Source organism: Mauremys reevesii, linkage group 2 (genome assembly GCF_016161935.1).
Source record: "Mauremys reevesii isolate NIE-2019 linkage group 2, ASM1616193v1, whole genome shotgun sequence".
Lineage (NCBI taxonomy): Eukaryota > Metazoa > Chordata > Testudines > Geoemydidae > Mauremys > Mauremys reevesii.
Window position 1 is genome coordinate 41,653,909 of NC_052624.1, and position 20,024 is coordinate 41,673,932.

General features: G+C 41.6%; 2 protein-coding genes across 4 annotated transcripts in view; one reads left to right on the plus strand and one right to left on the minus strand.

Annotated features, from left to right (window-relative positions):
- The window catches only part of FAM171A1 (family with sequence similarity 171 member A1), a 128,106-nt gene that overhangs the window by 96,710 nt on the left and 11,372 nt on the right, over positions 1 to 20,024 (plus strand). For all 3 annotated transcript variants that reach the window (XM_039526971.1, XM_039526970.1, XM_039526972.1), the window contains exons 4-5: positions 4,225 to 4,383; positions 7,050 to 7,226. In XM_039526971.1, coding sequence (XP_039382905.1) covers positions 4,225 to 4,383; positions 7,050 to 7,226 — 336 coding nt within the window. The remainder of the gene's footprint in view (positions 1 to 4,224; positions 4,384 to 7,049; positions 7,227 to 20,024) is intronic.
- LOC120399078 (NADH dehydrogenase [ubiquinone] 1 alpha subcomplex subunit 2-like) lies at positions 11,977 to 12,340 on the minus strand. The gene has a single exon (XM_039526973.1). It carries the CDS (start codon positions 12,338 to 12,340, stop codon positions 12,035 to 12,037), a length of 306 nt encoding a protein of 101 aa, XP_039382907.1. The 3' UTR covers positions 11,977 to 12,034.

A 20,024-nucleotide genomic window follows, 5' to 3' on the forward strand; every position in this document is an offset into this window, starting at 1 on the left:
TCACAAGCAACTGTTAGTCCAGGAGGTGTAAGCCCTCCTCCAGCTAGGAGCCGTGGAGGAGGTTCCTTACGACTTAAGAGGGAAGAGGTTTTACTCTCGTTATTGCCTATTGTAAAGGCCAAAGGTAGTCTCCAAACCGTTTTAGACCTGTGTGACCTCAAAAGCTATCTGAAAAAGCTGAAGTTCTGCATGGTCTCCCTGGCTTCCATCATTTACTCCCTGGATCCCAGGGACTGGTACACTGCTCTCAGTTTGACAGATGCCTATTTCCATATCTCCATTTTCCAAGGCTACAGAAAGTTTCTCATGTTCTTTGTGAACCAGACCCACTGCCAGTTTGCTGTCCTCCTATTCGACCTGTCGGCAGCCCCATGGCTCTTTATGAAATGCCTGGAGGTGGTGGTGGCCTTCATGAAAAGGCGAAGGGTGCAGGTTAACCCGTACCTCGACAACTGGCAGATCAAAGGCCAGCCTGAGGCCCAGATGAAGTCCAGTATCTACCTCATTCAGGCAACCTTTCGAGCACTGGGCCTGCTGGTGAACAATCAGAAGTCAACCCTCATCCCCATACACAGGATAGAGTTTATCATAGTGGTACTCAGTTTTACAGAGGCCAGGTTTATCCTCCCAGAAGCCTGCTTCCAGACGATTGCACATGTCAAGGCGTCCCCTGTCATGACAGCCCATTTCTGCCTCAGATTTTTAGGTCACGCGGCCGTATGCACATATGTAATGCAGCATGCGAGACTGTGCCTCAGACTCCTTTAAGCTTGGCTGGCCTTGATGTACTCAACAAATCGCCATCACAGTGCCCACTCCGGTCCTCACCTCCTTCGACTGATAGAGGGATCCTTGGTTGGTGGGCTCAGGTGTTCCCTTTGCCAGGCCCCAGCCCTTGATATTCCTAGTCTTGGATGCTTCAGAGCTAGGTTGCTAGGGACTCACCTAGGACACCTCAGGACTCAAGGCCTGTGGTCCCCAGAAGAGCTCTCTTTTTACATATAGATGTCAGAGAGCTCAGAGCAGTTCATCGAGCATGTCAGGTGTTCTTACCCCACATTGCAAACAAGGACATAAGGGTACTTACAGACTACATGGCAGCCATGTTCTTTCTCAGGCAGGGAGGGGCTCGTTCTTCCCCCTGTCAGGTGGCTATTTGCTTGTGAGAGTTTCGCATAAAGCACTCAAAGCTTCTCACCTTCCGGGAGCCCAGAATGAGCTGGCAGATCACCTCAGCAGGTCTTTCTCCACTTCTCATAGAGCTGTTTGCAACCAGGCAGAACAGAAAATGTCTCTGGTTTTGTTCTCTGCACAGCCACAACCCGGGCTCACTCACAGACGCCTTCCGCCTTCTTGCTCCCTTGGACAAAGCACCTGTGGTACGCTTTTCCCCGCAATCCACTCATGCACAAAGTCCTGCTGAAGGTCAGGCTGGAGAGAGTGAGGGTTATTCTTATAGCCCCAGCCTGGCCACGTGCTTCCCTGGAAGTCAGCACACTACTAAACCTGTCAGTAGTGACTCGGATGCCGCTCTCTCCCCTCCCAGACCTGATCTTTCCGGAGCATGGTTGAATGCTCCACCCAAACCTCAACACCCTCCAGCTAACAGCATGGAAGTCCCTTGGTTAAATCCTGTGGAGCTGGCCGCCAGGTCTTGCTAGGCAGTGGAAAACCATCCACCAGAGCTACATACCTTGCTAAGTGGAAGCGTTTTTCCGTTTGGTCATCACAACATGGCCTCTCACCCACTCAGTCATCTATTCAGACAGTGCTGGTGTGTCTGCTTCACCTGAAACAGCAAGGTCTAGCAATTTCATTTTTAAAGAGGATCTCACAGTGACTTCAGCATTCCACCCCCTGGTGGATGACTAATTGTTTTTCTTGCACAAAATGGCCATTCGTTTCCTCAAGGGTTTAGAAAGGCTATACCCGCAGATACGGAAGCCTATTCCCCTGTGAGACCTAAACTTGGACTTATCAAAGCTCATGGGCCCTCCCTTTGAGCCCCTGGCATCATGCCCCTGTTGCATCTTTCCTGAAAGGTAGCTTTTCTAGTAGCAATTACTTTGGCCAGGAGAGTCTCAGAGATCAGGGTCCTTACTTCAGAACCCCTGTACACAGTCTTCTTTAAGGACAAGGGACAGCTTTGCCCTCATCCTGCATTCCTCCTGAAAGTAGCTTTGCAGTTTCACAATAATCAGGCTATTTTCCTGCCGGTTTTCTTCCCAAAATCTCACGTGAATAGAGAGGAGCGGTGCCTCCACACATGCGACGTTGGACTCACCCTAGAGTCCTACATCGATCCATGTTTTGTAGATCCACGCAGCTCTTTGTGCTGATAGCAGACAGAATGAAAGGCCTACACATTTTGGCTCAGAGGATTTCATCCTAGATTACGTCATGCATTTGCATGTGCTATGAGCAAGCAGACGTACCTCCACCAACCATTTGGGCCTCCCATTCCATGAGGGCACAAGCTTCTTCAGCGTGTTCCTAGCCCAGGTACTGATCCAAGACATTTGCAGAGTGGCAACCTGGTCATCGGTGCATATGTTTTCTTGCCACTATGCCATCATCCAGCAAGCTAGTTTTGGTCGCCAGGTCGCAATCTGCATGTCCATATCTCCAAGCCCGCTTCCTACGGTAATGCTTGGGAGTCACCTAATGGGAATGGACATGTGCAAGCACTCAAAGAAGAAAAATGGTTACTAACCTTTCCGTAACTGCTGTTTTTCAAGATGTGTTGCGCATGTCCATTCCAGGACCCACCTTCCTACCCCTCTGTCAAAGTTGACCTGCAAGAAGGAACTGAGAGGGTGTAGGGTCAGCCAGACTCTTTATACCGCACCATAAGCGTGCAATACCAGAGAGCCATAGAGTTGACCTGATGGGTACCGCTGAGGGAGAAATTTCTGGCAGCTGTGCATGGGGTGCACACACACCTCACATGGAATGGACATATGCAGCATATAAAGAACAACAGTTACAGAAAGGTTAGTAACCGCTTTTGTGGGTTTTTTTGCTCTCCTCTAGCTCTCCACACCACTGATGAACTTGAGCCTGAGTGAATATATGATGTTTTAACTAATAAATCATTGGTTAAGCAACTTGACCTTTTTGAGAGGTAGGGGGACAAGTTTTTATAAAATCACCCAGTTTCCAGATTCTCTTCTCCAGAAAGAATAGTGATCCATTGCCTGGTTAGAAGCATCCCACATCCCATCATTTCTTCTGTTAGTTAGCTACAACTACACACGTTAAACTCTCCTTCCCTGGAGGATTGCTTGGGCTTTTTTTGGGTAGGAAGGATGAACGGTAGCTTGGGTCACATGTTTATCAGAAATTGAGGGGCATTCCTGATATTGAAGAACTGAGCAGAGTCTAGGGCTTGATGAAGATTCTTCATTTGAATTTTGTCTATTTGTTCAGTCATTCGCTACACTTTCTGACCAGCATCTTACAGATTAGCACCTCAAATGATAGGTGTGTAATCTGTTGGCATGTATTTTGTTAGCCTTGGCCTTCAATTTTACCCAGATTGTTTTTAGTGAAGCTATCCCATATGACATTTACTTTGTTTACATATAGTATAATCCTGTTTTTTCCTTAATTTATATTTAGCAGTGTTTTGCACTGTGATTTAAATAATCATTGTCTTACTGTACATATAGTGAGGTGATGACTGGACCAAGCCATTATAATCAAAGCAAAGTAAAGAATTATGGAATAAATTGGATGGAACTACAGATAGAGTACTAGTTTATTAAACTATTACCTTGAAGACTTTAGGGGAAGTAAACTTTTCTATTTCAAGTGAAATAATAAGAAATTAAGCATAGATAGTAAATTGCAAACTTTTCTTAGATTTTACATGCATTACCTCTATATTTAGTTTGTTTTACCAGCATTCATTGTTGGAGGTGTGCAAGGAAACTTTTTTAAAGTAAGACTAGGAAATATTTTCAAAAACCCCTAAGGCATTAGGTATCTTTATATATTTTACCTAGTAACTCTTTGTGACAAAATATCACTCACTGCAAAGTAAATTAAAAAATGCGGTATTATCTTCACCTTCATAGTAGCTCATTGTTGCATCTGTCCATCACAGAAAGATTTTAATTTGTAATGGAAATGTTAAATGCACTTTTAAAGGGCTGTTTGATATAAATATAAGCTCCTAAGCAATCTACACTCCTTGGATAATGTCACCTTTAATTTTCACAGGTGCACGGATTCAACCACGAGTTCACTTTCAAAGGAGAGCCCTAAAGTTGCCTGAGAACACCAGCTACAGTGATCTGACAGCATTTCTAACTGCAGCCAGTTCACCTTGGGAAGTGGACAGTTTTCCATATTTACAAGGATTAGATGGAAATGGAACTGGTAATTTTGAGTATCTATCTTTGTTTTTGTTCTGAGTTGATATTTATTGGAATGTAGTTTTGGGGGTTTCAGTTTCTTTTTTCCATCTCTCTGTCATTTTCTCCCTTCCCTTCCCTTTTTAATTTAAAAAATATAGGTTCAGCTGTCTGATCAAAATACTGTTTCTAAAAAGCAGTAGTCCACATGACAGCGTTCCCGTGCAACTGACACTAATAGTTCCCCATGTTGGCAATCTCTAGATAAGAGCCCTGGGTTGAATCAGCACGGAGACTGAATGTCCTTCTCACCCCTTATATATGGTCCCTGCTTGATGAAGCTGGAGGCTCATTGACATTGGTGGATGAATAATTTTCTTATGTTGCACCTGTCATTTGAAGACTAGCTTCCTGGCATGTCAGTTTGGGTCTCTTTTACAAATGCTACATTTATCTTCAATTTTAAAAATTGAGAGATGTGGGGAGGGGAAAAGATTTAACCTTTAGATTCTGCAGCATTATTCATCTCTAATTATTCCTGTGCCCTGAAGTCTGTACAGTGTCCATATTCTAAGAATTTAACGTTCTGCAGCATTGTGCTATGCCAACAAAGAGTTGTTTCAACAGTCTTGTTAAATGCAGAGTAATTTTGGATCCTGCTTTGGCCAAAAGTGTTCAGATTCTTTTGAAACAAAGAAGAACGCTGTGAAGAACTTTTAATAGAAACAGCTTCCAGTGGACTTTGAACTTTGAGTTTTGAGTTATTTTGTTTACATTCCTAACATCTTGGGATGGCAGCAGGTGAGGCAATTTAACTCTTCTAATTTAGTCTCCTCTGGGTGCACTTGTTTCTCCTAGTTAATTTAAGTTATTTCAAATATATGCTGAAGTGTGTAAGGTGTGTGTTAGTGAATCTTGTGTATTTCTTCCAAGAGAAAATGGTGTGATCTTCCCCCTCCTCTTTGATTTCCCTTCTTTCCCCTCTTACAACTCTCTCCTCATTCACAGATGCAGAGGTTTCTTCCCTGCTCTCCTCCTCTAACCCCTTCAGTTGCCTCAGTGATCCTGTCCTGTTCCATCTCTGGATCTCTCTATCACCAATGCTCATCTCCTCCTGTTACTCTTTTGCATATCCTCTCACTCTCCTCTCCTCTCACAATATCAAGCATGCTGTAGTCTCTCCCTTCTTAAACCCACCTTTGACCTCACTTGCCTCTTCAACTACTACCCCACCACCTTTTCCCTTTTAAGCTCATTGAACACTGACTACAATTGCAGTCTGGAGTTCCTCTTCTCCAGTTCCAGCCTAAACCCTCTTCAAATCAACTTCTGCCTCATGCATTACACCAAAAATATTCTCACCAAAGTCTCTAATGACCTCTTCCTAGTCAGAGCCCAGAACCAGTACTCCATCCTCATCCTCCTTGACCTGTCAAGTGACTTTACCACAGTTAAGTATCAGAGGGGTAGTCTGGATCTGTAAAAGCAGCAAAGAGTCTTCTGGCACCTTATAGACTAACAGACGTTTTGGACCATGAGCTTTCGTGGGTGAATACCCACATGTATCCGACGAAGTGGGTATTCACCCACGAAAGCCCATGCTCCAAAACGTCTGTTAGTCTATAAGGTGCCACAAGACTCTTTGCTGCTTTAACACAGTTGACTATCTTCCTCTTCTCGGAATCTTAACCAAAAAGGAACATCTCAGATCATGGGAGTTGTCAATCTGGCATCTTTTGTAAGTGCTTTATTTTTATTTTATTTTTTATTATTTTGGTAAGGCCTTGACTTTGGTTAGCTGACTTTGTCAGTGAGAATAATGGTGTTCAATAAAGGTCATCCCTGAAATCTTACTGACTTTTAAGAGTCATAGTAAAAATCTTGTATGCCTATCTGTATGCCCTGGCTGTACTGAAACCTCATCCTAACAGATACCTGAATTGTGATACCACCCATTGTCTAGAGATCCCATTTCATGTTTTAGATTAGTAGGTGATCATGTCTGTGCTCTGGCAATCTCTAGGTTTAGTGTTTTTTAGATGCTCACTTAAAAGTTTTGCAGGGAGGTGTGAGATTATTTCCCAAAGGTGCTGCCATCTGTAGTTCTTTCCTTTTCTTTAGTAGCTCTCTTCCTCTTTCTGCTCTATGGTCATAGACGCATGGGTTTATAATTTTTTTTTTAAATCAAATACATTTTGATTAATACTGTACTTTGGTGGGTGATCATTTTTAAACATAAACTAATGATCACTATGTCTAATAAATTCTTTAATATAAATGGATCTAAGAAAAATAGTATTACAGATCATAAAAATGTATACGGTTTGGCTTTTAATTTCAGTAAAGAAGCAAAGTAAAAGCATTCTTGAATTTTAAAACAATAGTTAATATTGTCCTCTCTTATACTATTGCAAATTTTGGCCATTAGTGCATTTAAATTATGGGCTATATGCATTTGAACTATGCTTGTGCAAATCTTCTTAAAGAAGAATGGAAAGAAGAAAATGTATTTTAAAAAGTATAAAATACTTCTTGCAAAGATTATCAGGTGGAAAATTAAGAAATTTAAATGTCAGTTTTCTGGCAGTATTAACAGGTTAGCTTTAATTTCACCTTCCCTTGATAACAGATAATGTAATGTATAATAATTAATACAAATATGTAACATACCATTATTCTTTCACTTGATAGGAAATAGCACCAGGTATGATCTTACCCCTGTCACTGCAGTCAGTGTTCATTTGCTCAACAGCGATGGGACTCCAATCCCAGTGAATGGCCCCATCTACGTAACAGTGCCTCTGCCAACAAACAGCAACCTGAAGCACAATGGCCATGTTCCAGCATGGAGGTTTGACCAGAAATTTGGTAAGCAGTATTTTGTAGTGATCCTGCAATCATTTTCATTCCTCTGAAGCTTGCTTCTCACTGTTTTTCATTTAATGTCCCTTTTAGAGAGTATTTAAAAATCTGTTTTCTTGCTATGTCTAAAAGTAGAATTTGTATTAATAAAGCTACATGATTAGGTATTAAAAGCTAAACAGTTGTGTATGATGTGTATTGTTTCTTTTTTGTGTAAACTTTGTCAATATTCTAATCGGTGTTTTGAATAAAAAATTAATCTGCTTTTAAGTTATCTAACAATGTAGATTTCAACATCTGGAAGGGTTTTGTACATCTAGATTAACAAAAATCAGTTGTGAGCAAATGAGAGCCACTGAACACTTTGAAAGGATGAGAAATACCATGAACATACACTGTCAAAGAAAATGCACTGAGTTGTCTCTGTTGCTCCGTGAAATTCATTCCTTGACAGAAAGCCAGCAGAAGGCATATATATTATGCAAACCATATTTAAAACTTAAACCCTCATAGTTTGAAGTGGTGCATGTGCCTCGTGCTGGCCCTCTGTACAGGGGTAAATTTCACCTTGAATGATTTAATTGGCTCCTGAAAGGTTTATCTGATTGAGGAGCAATTTCAGGAGGAAAAGAAAGAGGAATGAAAGAGGAGAAAGGTAGAGATTAGAAAGAAAGAGAAATGGGAAGTCAGAAGCGTGGATTTCCTGGAGAGAGAAAAATTGTTTAGGTGCTCCTCGCAGGTGAGAGATTTGTCTTACATTATGATATCTTGTAGAAGATTTCAGAAATAGAAGAACAAGTATGAAACCATTTTTTCCTCAAATGAGCATTTGGCTTATCTTCTGCCTCTATTAACTGAAGGTGTATCTTGGGTTTTAAAGTGTCGTTCCTAATAGAAAAAAATCTGTTAGAGGAAATCTGTTAGAGAAAAAAATTATTAGAGGATTTATTTAGAAATGGCTCTGAACATCCTGTAGAACTTAATAAAGAAGGATATGTCTTCTGTAGAATGTTTAGATCAAATGTAAAGAATGTAATGGAGAAGGCTTTGCAATTTTTACACAAGATGTGGAATAGCTAGTTTTCTGTTTACCCCTAGCTAATTTGAAAATTCTTCTCTTAACTCCTACTTACTTGATCTGCTTTTTATAGCACAGTTAGCAGTAGGGTTCATACATTCAGGTTCTTCCTGAAACTGATTTTGATTTGTGATTCTAGAAACTGTTCTGTTTTTCACTTGTTCAAAAGAAGAATAGGAAGACTGACTCATTCACTTTCCACACAAGAAGCCGTCCATCCCTAATCCTTCCTGTCTGCTGCATTATAACTGAAGCATGGCTCACTGGTAGTTACTGTAAAAGATTATGATTTTGATTTTAAGGTGACTGCTGATTTATGACTAAACTTCCGTGTCCCAATAGTGGGGCAGTAAAAGCTCTCTTTGTGTTTCACTATTGCATATAAAGGACTAGATACCCACAAAACTGAGTGACTGGCCAACAAAATGGCAGAAGAAATTTATTGTTGATAAATGCAAAGTAGTGTGGCTTGGAAAACATAACCTCAACTATACATACAAAATGATGGGGTCTAAATTAGGTATTACCATTCAAGAAAGAGATCTTGGAGTCATTAGGGGTAGTTCTCTGAAAACATTCACTCAATGTGCAGCGGCAGTCAGAAAAGCTAATAAAATGTTAGGAACCACTAGGAAAGGGATAGGTAATAAGATAGAAAATGTCATAATGCCGCTATATAAATTCATGGTACGCACACACCTTGAACACTACATGCAGTTCTGGTCACCCCATCTCAAAAAATATATATTAGAATTGGAAAAAGTACAGCGAAGGACAACAAACAGGAATAGGGATATGGAAAAGCTCCATATGAGGAGGGATTAAAAAGACTGGGACTGTTCAGTTTGGAAAAGAGACGACTGTGAGGGAATATGCTAGATGTCTATCAAATAATGAATGGTGTGGAGAAAGTGAATCAGAACCAGGGATCGCCCAATGAAATTAATAGGCAGCAGGTTTAAAACAACAGGAAGCACTTCTTCACACAACACACACAGTCAAACTCTGATACTCATTGTCAGGGATGTTGTCAAGACCAAAAGTATAACTGGGTTCCACCAAGAATTAGATAAATTCATGGAGGATAGGTCTATCAATGGTTTTTAGCCAAGATGGTCAGAGATGATACCCAATGCTCTGGGTGTCCCTGTACTTGGACTGCCAGAAGCTGGCTCTGGATAACAGAGGATGAATCACTTGATAACTGCCTTGTTCTGTTCATTCCCTTGGAACCACCTGGTACCAGACACTATTGGAAGACAGGGTACTGGGCTAAATGGATCATTGGTCTGACCCAGTATGGCCATTCTTATCTTCATCTGAGTCCAGTATGCACTGGATGTAACTGAATGGGGGTAACTGGTGCCACAAAAATGGGCTGTTCGAGCCCTCTCAATGCTTTGGCTGGTTCTGTATTGACTGCATATACAGATGTGCCATGAGGCTAGCAGAGTATTGCTGGAGACTTCGATGCTGGTGAATGGATGATGTACAGACCATAAGAAAAGTGCTCCTGCACTGATGGTCGTTCAGAATAGTCAGGGAATTTAAAGTCCTACTCCTTCATCTCTCTAGCTGGTAGAGACTGGAAGTGGTACAGGAGAATCAAGAGCTCATTTGGGTAGTGGGGACAGGGACCATAATACACAACCCCACCATTTCTGGCTGAATAGGAACATCATTTAATAGACTCCAGGAAGGAGTCCCGGCCCAGAAGTATGGTGGCCAAGAACACTGGGAATCCAATTCTTCCTTCAGTTATGTGAGTGTAAATCTTGTTGAAATCAAGGAGCTGTATGGGGTTGCGTGTCAGGAGTGAAATCAGTCTAAAGTCTGTTTGTTTATGTATAAAGAAAGAAAAATGTAGCAATCTTCAAGATTCTGACAGGACCAAGGGAAATCTTGGAAGAGAAATGGCAAGACAGCTTTCATAAATTTCTTCCAAATATCCCTTACTTTCAAAATTATAATATAATCTGTAATATTAAATAAAAGTAACTCCCATTGTTGGCTGAGATTCAAAAGAAAGAAACCTACAATCTCCATAAATACCAAACACACATTCGCCAACACAGCAAGATGATGGACTTGCATTTTGGCATATCTTTAGAAGACATGACTCCATAATGCTAATGTACCTGTGCCTGCTATTCCCAGTACTTACAGTTGCTGAAGAGTACACTGTACCATCATGAAAATAAAGTTGGATTAATTAATTTAGACAAAACTTCTCAAGGGCATAATTAGTTGCTGTTTATTTTATTAATTATTCAAAGGTAATACTGCTTTAATTTGCTTGATGTGCCATGCATTCAAACCAGTACATTTGTTTAGTAATGAAACATCTTATTTGGAACAGTATGAAATAGATAAAGCAGATTGTTATCAGAATCGTTTTTCTGATTTTCCCATTCCACCAGTGTCCACCAGTGAACAGCTTTCACTTAAATATGCTTGGTTTCCACCCCCCAATTCCCTCTACAGGATAGAGCTTATGGTAACAAAAATGCAGACTGTCCATGGCAAAAAACCTAAAAAACTGTCAATTTTGGCCAATGTAAAGAGTCATCTCTCCACTCTGTAGAAGAAAATTCCGGTGTTTCAAGTCTAGAAGCCTGTGTTTCGAGTCTAGAAGCCTCTGGGTTTGTATAAGACAATGTTTTCCCAGCAAAATTTATTGAATCCTGAGGATGAAACATGTCTAATATTTCTCTCTCCCTGCCAGAAACGTGAGAAGTATTTCAGCTTTTTAGAGTCAACTATACTGCATACAAAAAGAACGAGGAGTACTTGTGGCACCTTAGAGACTAACAGATTTATTTGGGCATAAGCTTTCATGGGCTAAAACCCACTTCATCAGATGCATGGAGACTCCATGCATCTAAATATCCATGAGACCCATCATCATTTGGGACCCTACTTCCAGATGATGTCATGGTATCCTCTCGCACTGAGGATAGCCCAGTTATTGGGAAGAGACCGGTAATAGCAATGGGTGATTCAGTTATTAGAAATATAGATAGTTGGGTTTGTGATGGCCAGGAGAACAGCATGGTAAATTGCCTAGTGCGTGTGAAGGTTGCAGATTTCATGAGATATTTAGACAGGCTTGTAAAGAGTCCTGTGGCACCTTATAGACTAACAGACGTATTGGAGCATGAGCTTTCATGGGTGAATACCCACTTCGTCGGATGCATCCGACGAAGTGGGTATTCACCCACAAAAGCTCATGCTCCAATACGTCCATTAGTCAATAAGGTGCCACAGGACTCTTTGCTGCTTTTACAGATCCATATTAACATGGCTACCCCTCTGATATTAGACAGGCTTATGTACAGTGCTGGGGAGGAGCCAGTGGTCATGATACATGTAGGTACAAATGACATAGGAAAAAGATAGGAGAGAGACCAAATTTAGGCTGCTAAGTAAGAAATTAAAGTCCAGGGCCTCCATGTTAGCATTCTCTGAAAAGCTTCCCGTTCCCTGAACAGGGACAGAAAGACAGAACTGTATGGGGCCATTGGATGATTGGAGCGCTAAAAGGAGAACTCAAGGAACACATGGCCATTGCAAAGAAGCTAAGTGAATTCTTTGCATCGCAGCTGATTTTTTTTTTCCACTTTGTCAGACATGCTTTTATATGCGATTAATAAGTTACAATTACAGATATACAGCTTCTCCAGTAAACCCATTCAGGCAAGGGCTTCAGCATATGCAGGTTCAGTTCTCTTTGTCTTCATGTTTTGCTGTGAACAATGTTCTCCAGGGCCTTGGCCACTTGATCCACATTGAGATTATTCAGTGGCACGCAACTCTCTCTGCCAAACTCGTATCGAGCCCAGAGCTTAGGCTGCACACCAGAGCACTCTCGAATCAGGATGGGGAAGTCCGGGTTTGCCTTCTTCAGAGTCACGTAGTGCTGTTCAGTGAAGTCTCTGGTGCCCTGGCTGCCCAGCGAGCGCTGACATAGGTGGATCCAAAGCTCCCTGAGGCTCCGGCCCAGGCCGCTCCCGATACTCTGCACAGCCGCAGCCGCCGCCATCTTCCCAGCTGATGTGAGAGAGGTCACCACACCTGAGAAATTCTTTTTAGGTGACAAATCTGAGGAACTGTCCAGATTGAGGTGTCCATAGAGGAGGTTTTGAACAAATTTATAAATTAAACTGTAATAAGTCAGCACGTCCCGATGATATCCACCCAAGAGTTTTGAAGGAACTCAAACATGAAATTGCAGAACTACAAACTGTGGTATGCAACTTATTGCTTGAATCAGCCTCTGTACCAGATGACTGGAGGGTAGCTAATGTAATACTGATATTTTTTAAAATGCTCCCAAGGTGATCTTGGCAATTAAAAGCCGTTAAGCTTAACTCCAGTACTAGGCAAATTGGTTGAAACTGTAATAAAGAACAGAATTATCAGACACACCTGAACACCAATATGTTGAAGAGTCAACACAGCTTTGGTAAAGGGAAATCATGCCTCACCAATTTATTAGAATTCTTTGAGGGTGTCAACAAGCATGTGGACAAAGATGATGCAGTTGATCTAGTGTATTTGGACTTTCTGATAGATCAGTAGTAACTGGTTAAAAAGTAGGAAACAAAGGGTAGGAATAAATTTTTGGTTTCATAATGAAGCGAGGTAAATAGCGAGATCCCCCAAGGATCTGTACTGGGACCTGTGCTGTTATCATAAATGTTCTGGAAAAGAGGGTGAACAGTGGCAAAACTTGAAGATGACACAAAATTACTCAAGATAATTAAGTCCAAAGCTGACTGAGAAGAATTGCAAAGGGATCTCATTAAATAGGATGACTGGGCAGCCAAGTGGAAGATGAAATTCAGTGAAAGTGATGCACTATACGTACAAAATGATGGGGTGTAAATTAGCTGTTACCACTCAAAGAGATCTTGGAGTCATTGTGGATAGTTCTCTGAAAATATATGCTCAATGTGCAATGGAACCATTAGGAAAGTGATAGATAATAAAACAGAAAATATCATAGTGTCACTGTATAAATCCATGGTACTGCATGGAGTTCTGATTGCTCCATTACAAAAGATAGAATAGAATAGGAAAAGGTACAGAGAAGGGCAACTACAATGATTAGGGATATGGAACAACTTCCAGATGAGAGATTAAAAAGACTGGGACTGTTCATCTTAGAAAAGAGACGACTGGGGCGGGGAGGAGACTATGATAGAGGTCTATGAAATCCTGAATGGTGTGGAGAAAAAGTGTTATTTACCCTTTCACCTAACACAAGATCTAGGGGTCACCCAATGACATTAATAGACAGCAGGTTTCAAACAAACAAAAGGAAGTACTTCTTCACAGAATGTACAGTTAACCTATGGAACTCATTGCCAGATGATCTTGAGAAGGCCAAAAGTATAACTGGGTTCATGGAGAATAGCTCTATCAATGGCTATTAGCCAGGATGGTCAGGGACGCAACCCCATGCTCTGGGTGTCCCTAAAGCTAGAACTGGATGACGGAATGGATCCCTTAAAATTGCCCTGTTCCATTCATTCGCTGTGAAGCATCTAGCATTGTCCACTCTCAGACAACAGGATACTGGGTTAGGTCTGACCCAATATGGCCATTTTTATGTTCTTACCATTTGACTGGTTTCTGCTTCACTTTAACATGCTTGGTTTTTATTTGTTTGAGGAAATCCTTGGGGTCAATCACATTGGGGAATAGAAATTGTATGGCGGGCCATGAATGCTCATAAAACTGGGGTTGGGGTGCAGGAGGGGGTGAGGGCTCTGGGATGGGGCTGGGGACGAGGATTTTGGGATGTAGGAGGGTGCTCTGGGCTGGGACCAAGAGGTTCCGGGGGTGGGGGGGATCAGGGCCGAGGCAGGAGGGTGGGAAGGGCTGGGGCTGCAGGCTCCAGGGTGGGGCTTGGGATGAGAGGTTTAGGGTGCAGGAGGGGGATCAGGGCTGGGCGTGGAGGTTGGGGTGTGAGGAGAGGCTCAGGGGTGCAGGCTCTGAGCAGCACTTACCTCAAGTTGCTCCTGGAAGCAGTGGCATGTCCCTTCTGCAGCTCCTACACGTCGAGTGGCCTCTGATCCTGCTAGAGCTCCGGAGTGGGGCTATGCTGCTTCCAGGAGCCATGTAGTGCAGCCCCCAACCCTGCGCCCCAGAGCAGGGCCATGCTGTGGCTTCCAGAAACCATGTGGTGCAGCCCATGCCCGGGCTGGAGCGGGTTCAAGTCATGTGGTGCAGCACCGGAGCGGGGCCAACCCGCATGGTGAGGCCCTCGGCCCAACTGGAGCGCCAGAGCAGGGCAAGCCCCAGACTCCACTCCCCAGCGGGAGCTCGCGGGCTGGTTTAAAACAGCTCATGGGCCGTAGTTTGCCCACCCCTGTACTAATTCCTAATCTCTGTGTGATGTGAAAGTGCTTGCAAATGTATGTTTGGTGTCTAATTTTTCAAAGTATATGGCAATGGATAACTAGATATCCAAGAGTGCATAATGTAGAGATCAGGATTGATCCCTCAGTGAAGCTTTTGGTACATCCGATTAACACCTTAACCCCAAAGAGTCACATGTGGCTTGTCCTGGAAGTAATGGCAAAGGATTCAGGGGTGAGGAGGTTAAATTTTTTTTTACTTTTTTCCCTTAGTAAAATATTTATTTTCTCTTTCATGCTCTAATGTTTAAATGAAACTGAGTGTAGCTCAGTGTCCTGTTTCAGTGTATTTCCTTTTCCCTGAACACTTCATACGTCTTGGACATAACCTTGTTGTCTTTAACTTACCAGCTTCTGTGCAGAGAACAGAACGCATTCCATGATTAATGAAAACTCAACTATGCATTAATGTAAAGGATAGCAATGTGGAAGGAAGAAAAATATCTTGGGGATCTCTTTTTACAAAGAAAGATGTTTTATACACTGGTACAGTACAGTACTTAGTGCTTTGACTACATATGATCCTGCTAGGTGCCTATCTGCATCTTCATATGGCAAAACATCTTTTGATTTCAGTGGGGTCAGAGTTTCATCCCGTGTGTCTTGATTCCTCACCTGTTAAACGAGGATAATACTTCCTACCCTCAAATGGGTCTTGTGTTAATAAATACATGAATACACAGATACTGGTGTTGTGAGTGCCACAGAAAAGCTCATTAAATATAAATTTGAAGCATGCTTTTATTTGTTTTTACTAGGTAAAGTAATTCTCACATGCTGAGGAGGATTCTAGAGCACTGAAGAATTAAAACAGTTTATTGTAGATTCCAGCTGTCTGTTATACCGCAGTTATTCTAAAGCAATTGACTGGTGAAAGCCTCTGATTAAACCTCTTATGGAGAGTCTAGGAGATTCATCTGGGCTGAGAGGAGACTTGCTGCGTTCACATGTTCTGTGACAGATGTAGGCAAATGACACTGTCCAGACAAGGTCTTACGTATTTGGCAGGTTTATTTACTGTAATACTGACCAATGAAAAGTTATGTTAGAGAGAGCTGTGGTGGATGCAGTGAGAGGAGAGAGTCTGTCTGCTGGGCCAGGCTGTCTGTGCACACTTGCAAGCTTTTGGTGTGATAAGTGACTGGGAGAGGAACAACTGGGAGGCATCTGGTGAGGCATAGGTCCTGGGGGAATATTTTAGAAAATATCTCAAGCATTAAGATAGGGATCTAGAATTTTTTATGTTAAAGTGAATTATTTGTAATCTTTGGTGAGATGACTAATGTACAGTTTTCTAGAAAGACTGTTGATTTTATATGAGTGGTCTCGAAGGGTATGTCTATATAGCAAAGAAAAGCATGCGGCTAGCCCATAACACCTGACTTGGGCTTGTGAGACTCTGGCTGTAGGGCTGTTTCATTGCTGTGTAGACTTCCAGGTTCTGCCTGAGCTCTGGGATCCTCCCATCTCACAGGTCCTAGAGCCCGGGCTCCAGCCCGAGTCCGGAAGTCTGCACAGCAATGAAACAGCCCTGCGGGGCCAGCTACTGGTGTCTAGTTGCTATGTCGATGGTACCCTAAGTCAAGTATAATTGGACTGCAAGAGATAATTACTGCACACACCGTGGTTTACTTGCTATGGGATTTCACACACTTTGGTCCTTCACTGAATACCAAAACCTCTCTGTATGTGATTGTAATATAGTCCACTTATTGTGGTAACTATTTGTATTATAGTAGCACCCAAAGGCTCCAGCCAGGATCAGAGCACCATTTTGCTGGGCACTGAATGCACACACAGGAAGAAGACCCGTTCCCTGCCCCAAATAGCTTATAATCAAAGTCAGTCTGTATAACCAGATTCAAAATTCTGGCTATTATATCGCCAGAAACTATCAGGTTAGCTGAACACATGGAAATTCTCTTGCAAATTGTGAAGAGGAAATCGGCCTCTACAAAGTTCCCAGATTACACTGTGTATTACTTCTGTAGTTTACAAGCTCTTTGACAACTTGATTTTGACTTTCTTTTTAATCTCAAAACTGTCAAGGTTAAATTCCTCTTTTTAAAGATTAAATCCACTAAGGAATACAGTTTAACTGCTTTCAAAGAATTCTGTTCTTTCTGAGTGTTGCCATAGAAATGGCAGTTACCAAAAACAGCTTTTTAATCGTATGTGAAGCCTGCATAATATAATAGATGCAAATATAATTGCAGAGTAGTAGACAGATCTCAGCTTCAGTGAGGGAAGCGGGGAGAAGCTCTTTGCTGATGCTTCACATGTTTAGCTCTCTGAGGGAGGTTTTGGCTAGCATGATCCCTTTGGAGGAGTGTAATTAAGAACATGGGTCACAGGCAGTTGTGGTTGTGTTTTATTAACACGCAATGTGTGTTTTATTGTACTTTCTAAAGTACAGAGTAGAGCTTTCAAAACTAGAAGTGATATGAAAGGGTTTCCCCCCCCTCCTTCTCTCACTGATGTACCATATATATTGCTTGGACAATAGTGACAGGGATTTTGTGGCATAGCAAATGAGTCAGAAGCATGAATGTTATGATGATGTATAACAAAGGAGGGATGAGAAAGAAGATAGACAAGGAACAAAGTTGATGCTAAAATATATTAATATGCCCAAACAACATGTTGTTAAACTTGGTGAACACAACATATCTAATGCAAAACTGCAAAAGCAAGGAAATAAACGTCAAGACCAGGAACGTCATATATGCTGTATTCCTCCATACAGCAATACTGATTTCACTAATGCACAACCGCTATACAGTGCAGCCAGTACACAGCAATATTAGCTCTGCCCCTCTCGGGGTGCCAGACTTCCCGTTTCCCAACACAAATGTGTGTAGCAGAGAGGGGAGGTAGTCATTGGATTTGAGACTGAGAGAGCAGGGTAGAGCTGGGGGCCGAGGGGGGTTGTGTTGCCTGGGACTGTTGTGGGGAGGTGTTGGAAGCTGGAAGTGTGGGAAGGGAGTGGATCTGAGTATTGGAGCTGCCTGAGGGTAGAAGCTGAGGAAGTGTCAGTGGTAAAGCAGGAAGGGTCTGAGTATCAGGACAGTCTTCCTGTGTCACGAAGGGTAACTGTTAATTAATAATTCTAAGTGAAATGTGGAAGTCACCCTAGCCAATAGTATTACAAACTCTAGGCCTGATCCTCAAAAAGAACAGGAGTACTTGTGGCACCTTAAAGACTAACAAATTTATTTTAGCATGAGCTTTCGTGAGCTATAGCTCACTTCTTCGGATGCATAGAATGGAACACACAGACAGGAGACATTTATACATACAGAGAACATGAAAAGGTGGAAGTATGCATACCAACAGGAAAAGTCTAATCAATTGAGATGAGCTATCATCAGCAGGAAGAAAAAAACCTTTTTGAAGTGATAATTAAGATGACCCATAGAAGGTGTAAGGAGAACTTAACATAGGGAAATAGATTCAATTAGTGTAATGACCCAACCATTCCCAGTCTCTGTTTAGGCCAGAGTTAATTGAATCTAATTTGCATATTAATTCGAGTTCAGCAGTTTCTCTTTGGAGTCTGTTTTTGAAGTTTTTTTGTTGCAAAATTGCCACCTTCAAGTCTGTCACTGAGTGGTTAGAGAGGTTGAAGTGTTCTCCCACTGGTTTTTGAATGTTATGATTCCTGATGTCAGATTTGTGTCCATTTATTCTTTTGCGTAGAGACTGTCCGGTTTGGCCAATGTACATGGCAGAGGGGCATTGCTGGCACATGATGGCATATATCACGTTGGTAGATGTGCAGGTGTACGAGCCCCTGATGGCGTGTCTGATGTGATTAGGTCCTATGATGGTGTCACTTGAATGGATATGTGGACAGAGCTGGCTGGTGTCCACATCAGGGGCTCGTACACCTACACATCTACCAACGTGATATATGCCATCATGTGCCAGCAGTGCCCCTCTGCCATGTACATTGGCCAAACCGGACAGTCTCTATGCAAAAGACTAACACGGCTGCTACTCTGAGGCCTGATCCTGAAACCACTGCTCACCTACAACTCACACTGACATCAAAGGGAGTTTGAGGTGCTAATCATCTCTTAATGTGTTTCTGCCTCAGTTTCCAAATCTGTAAAATAAAGATAATGCTTACCTACCTCAAAGGAGTGGTGTGAGGCTGAATGGATTAAAGGATGTAAAGTGCTTTGAGGTCTTTGGATTGGACGAGTTAGAGTTGCAGGGTTTTGTTTATTTACTTAATATTAGTTATATAATATTAATTGTATTATTTATTGAAATTAGTCATGTGATAAAGGAAATGTTAAAGTGAATATGTTTCATATAAACATATTCAGAATCAGAAATTGAGATGGGGAAGGCAGAGCCAAGCTTTCCCATTGAAACAGAATTATTGATTTTTGTGTAATAGAGATTTCCTTTAATAAGCCTTTTCTCTTCTGGGTTTGGGGGGGGGGGGAAGAAACGATGGAAATAACTTTTGTATACAGTCTGCCCCTCCCCTACCTCAGATGCTATTAAAATTACTAGTAAAGAAAAATGGTATGTGCTTTTGTTAAATATTAGACAGGTAATTTTATTCAGCTTCTCTCTTTTATTATTAAGACAAAGGTAACAAAGGAAAACCACAGTGCTCTGTTCAAACTTCAGTCATGCATTGAACAATAACATTTTGTGATGCTGGTTTTTTGGCAGAAATAGTTTAGATTCCATGTAATAAAATGTGTATTTTTCTGATAATCAGTGGTCTGAAACACACCAAATTGGTTTCTTTTTGCCAAATAATGATGAGGTTACTAAAACAGTGGCAGGATTTAACTACACTATTCCCAAATGCCATACAACAAATGCTGTCAGAGTGGAAGAATAATGAAGATATGATCTCAGAGCATGGACATTCAATTATTGGTGTTGCTTAGCAACTTCAAAAACAATATTGTAATATTAACTTATTCCTAAGAATTGTTAAACTCCTGTGTATTTGTGGCAAGAAAAAATAGCATTTCTGTATAATAACAGTGGCACTTCTGATGTTATATTGATTGTCAAGTAGGAATTTTCCAAGTTGTATTTTCATGGCTTATGGATTTTCCAAAAAACAAAAAAATAACCCACCCTTGTTAGACTAAAATTTCTTATGCTGGTTGTAACCTAGTAATTTTTTGCTGCCAGTTTTAAGAAAAGCCTGTAGTTTTTCACTTATCAGAATAAAAAGTGTCCATTTACACACTTGAAGAAAATTGGGGCTTCTTTACTCAGAAGAAGAATGTAAAGGTTAATTTCATAAGCGTGCCGTAGACTTAA

Bases quoted from the DNA above. Each gene is read 5' to 3' on its own strand.
- LOC120399078 (XM_039526973.1), bottom strand. From the start codon at position 12,340: ATGGCGGCGGCTGCGGCTGTGCAGAGTATCGGGAGCGGCCTGGGCCGG.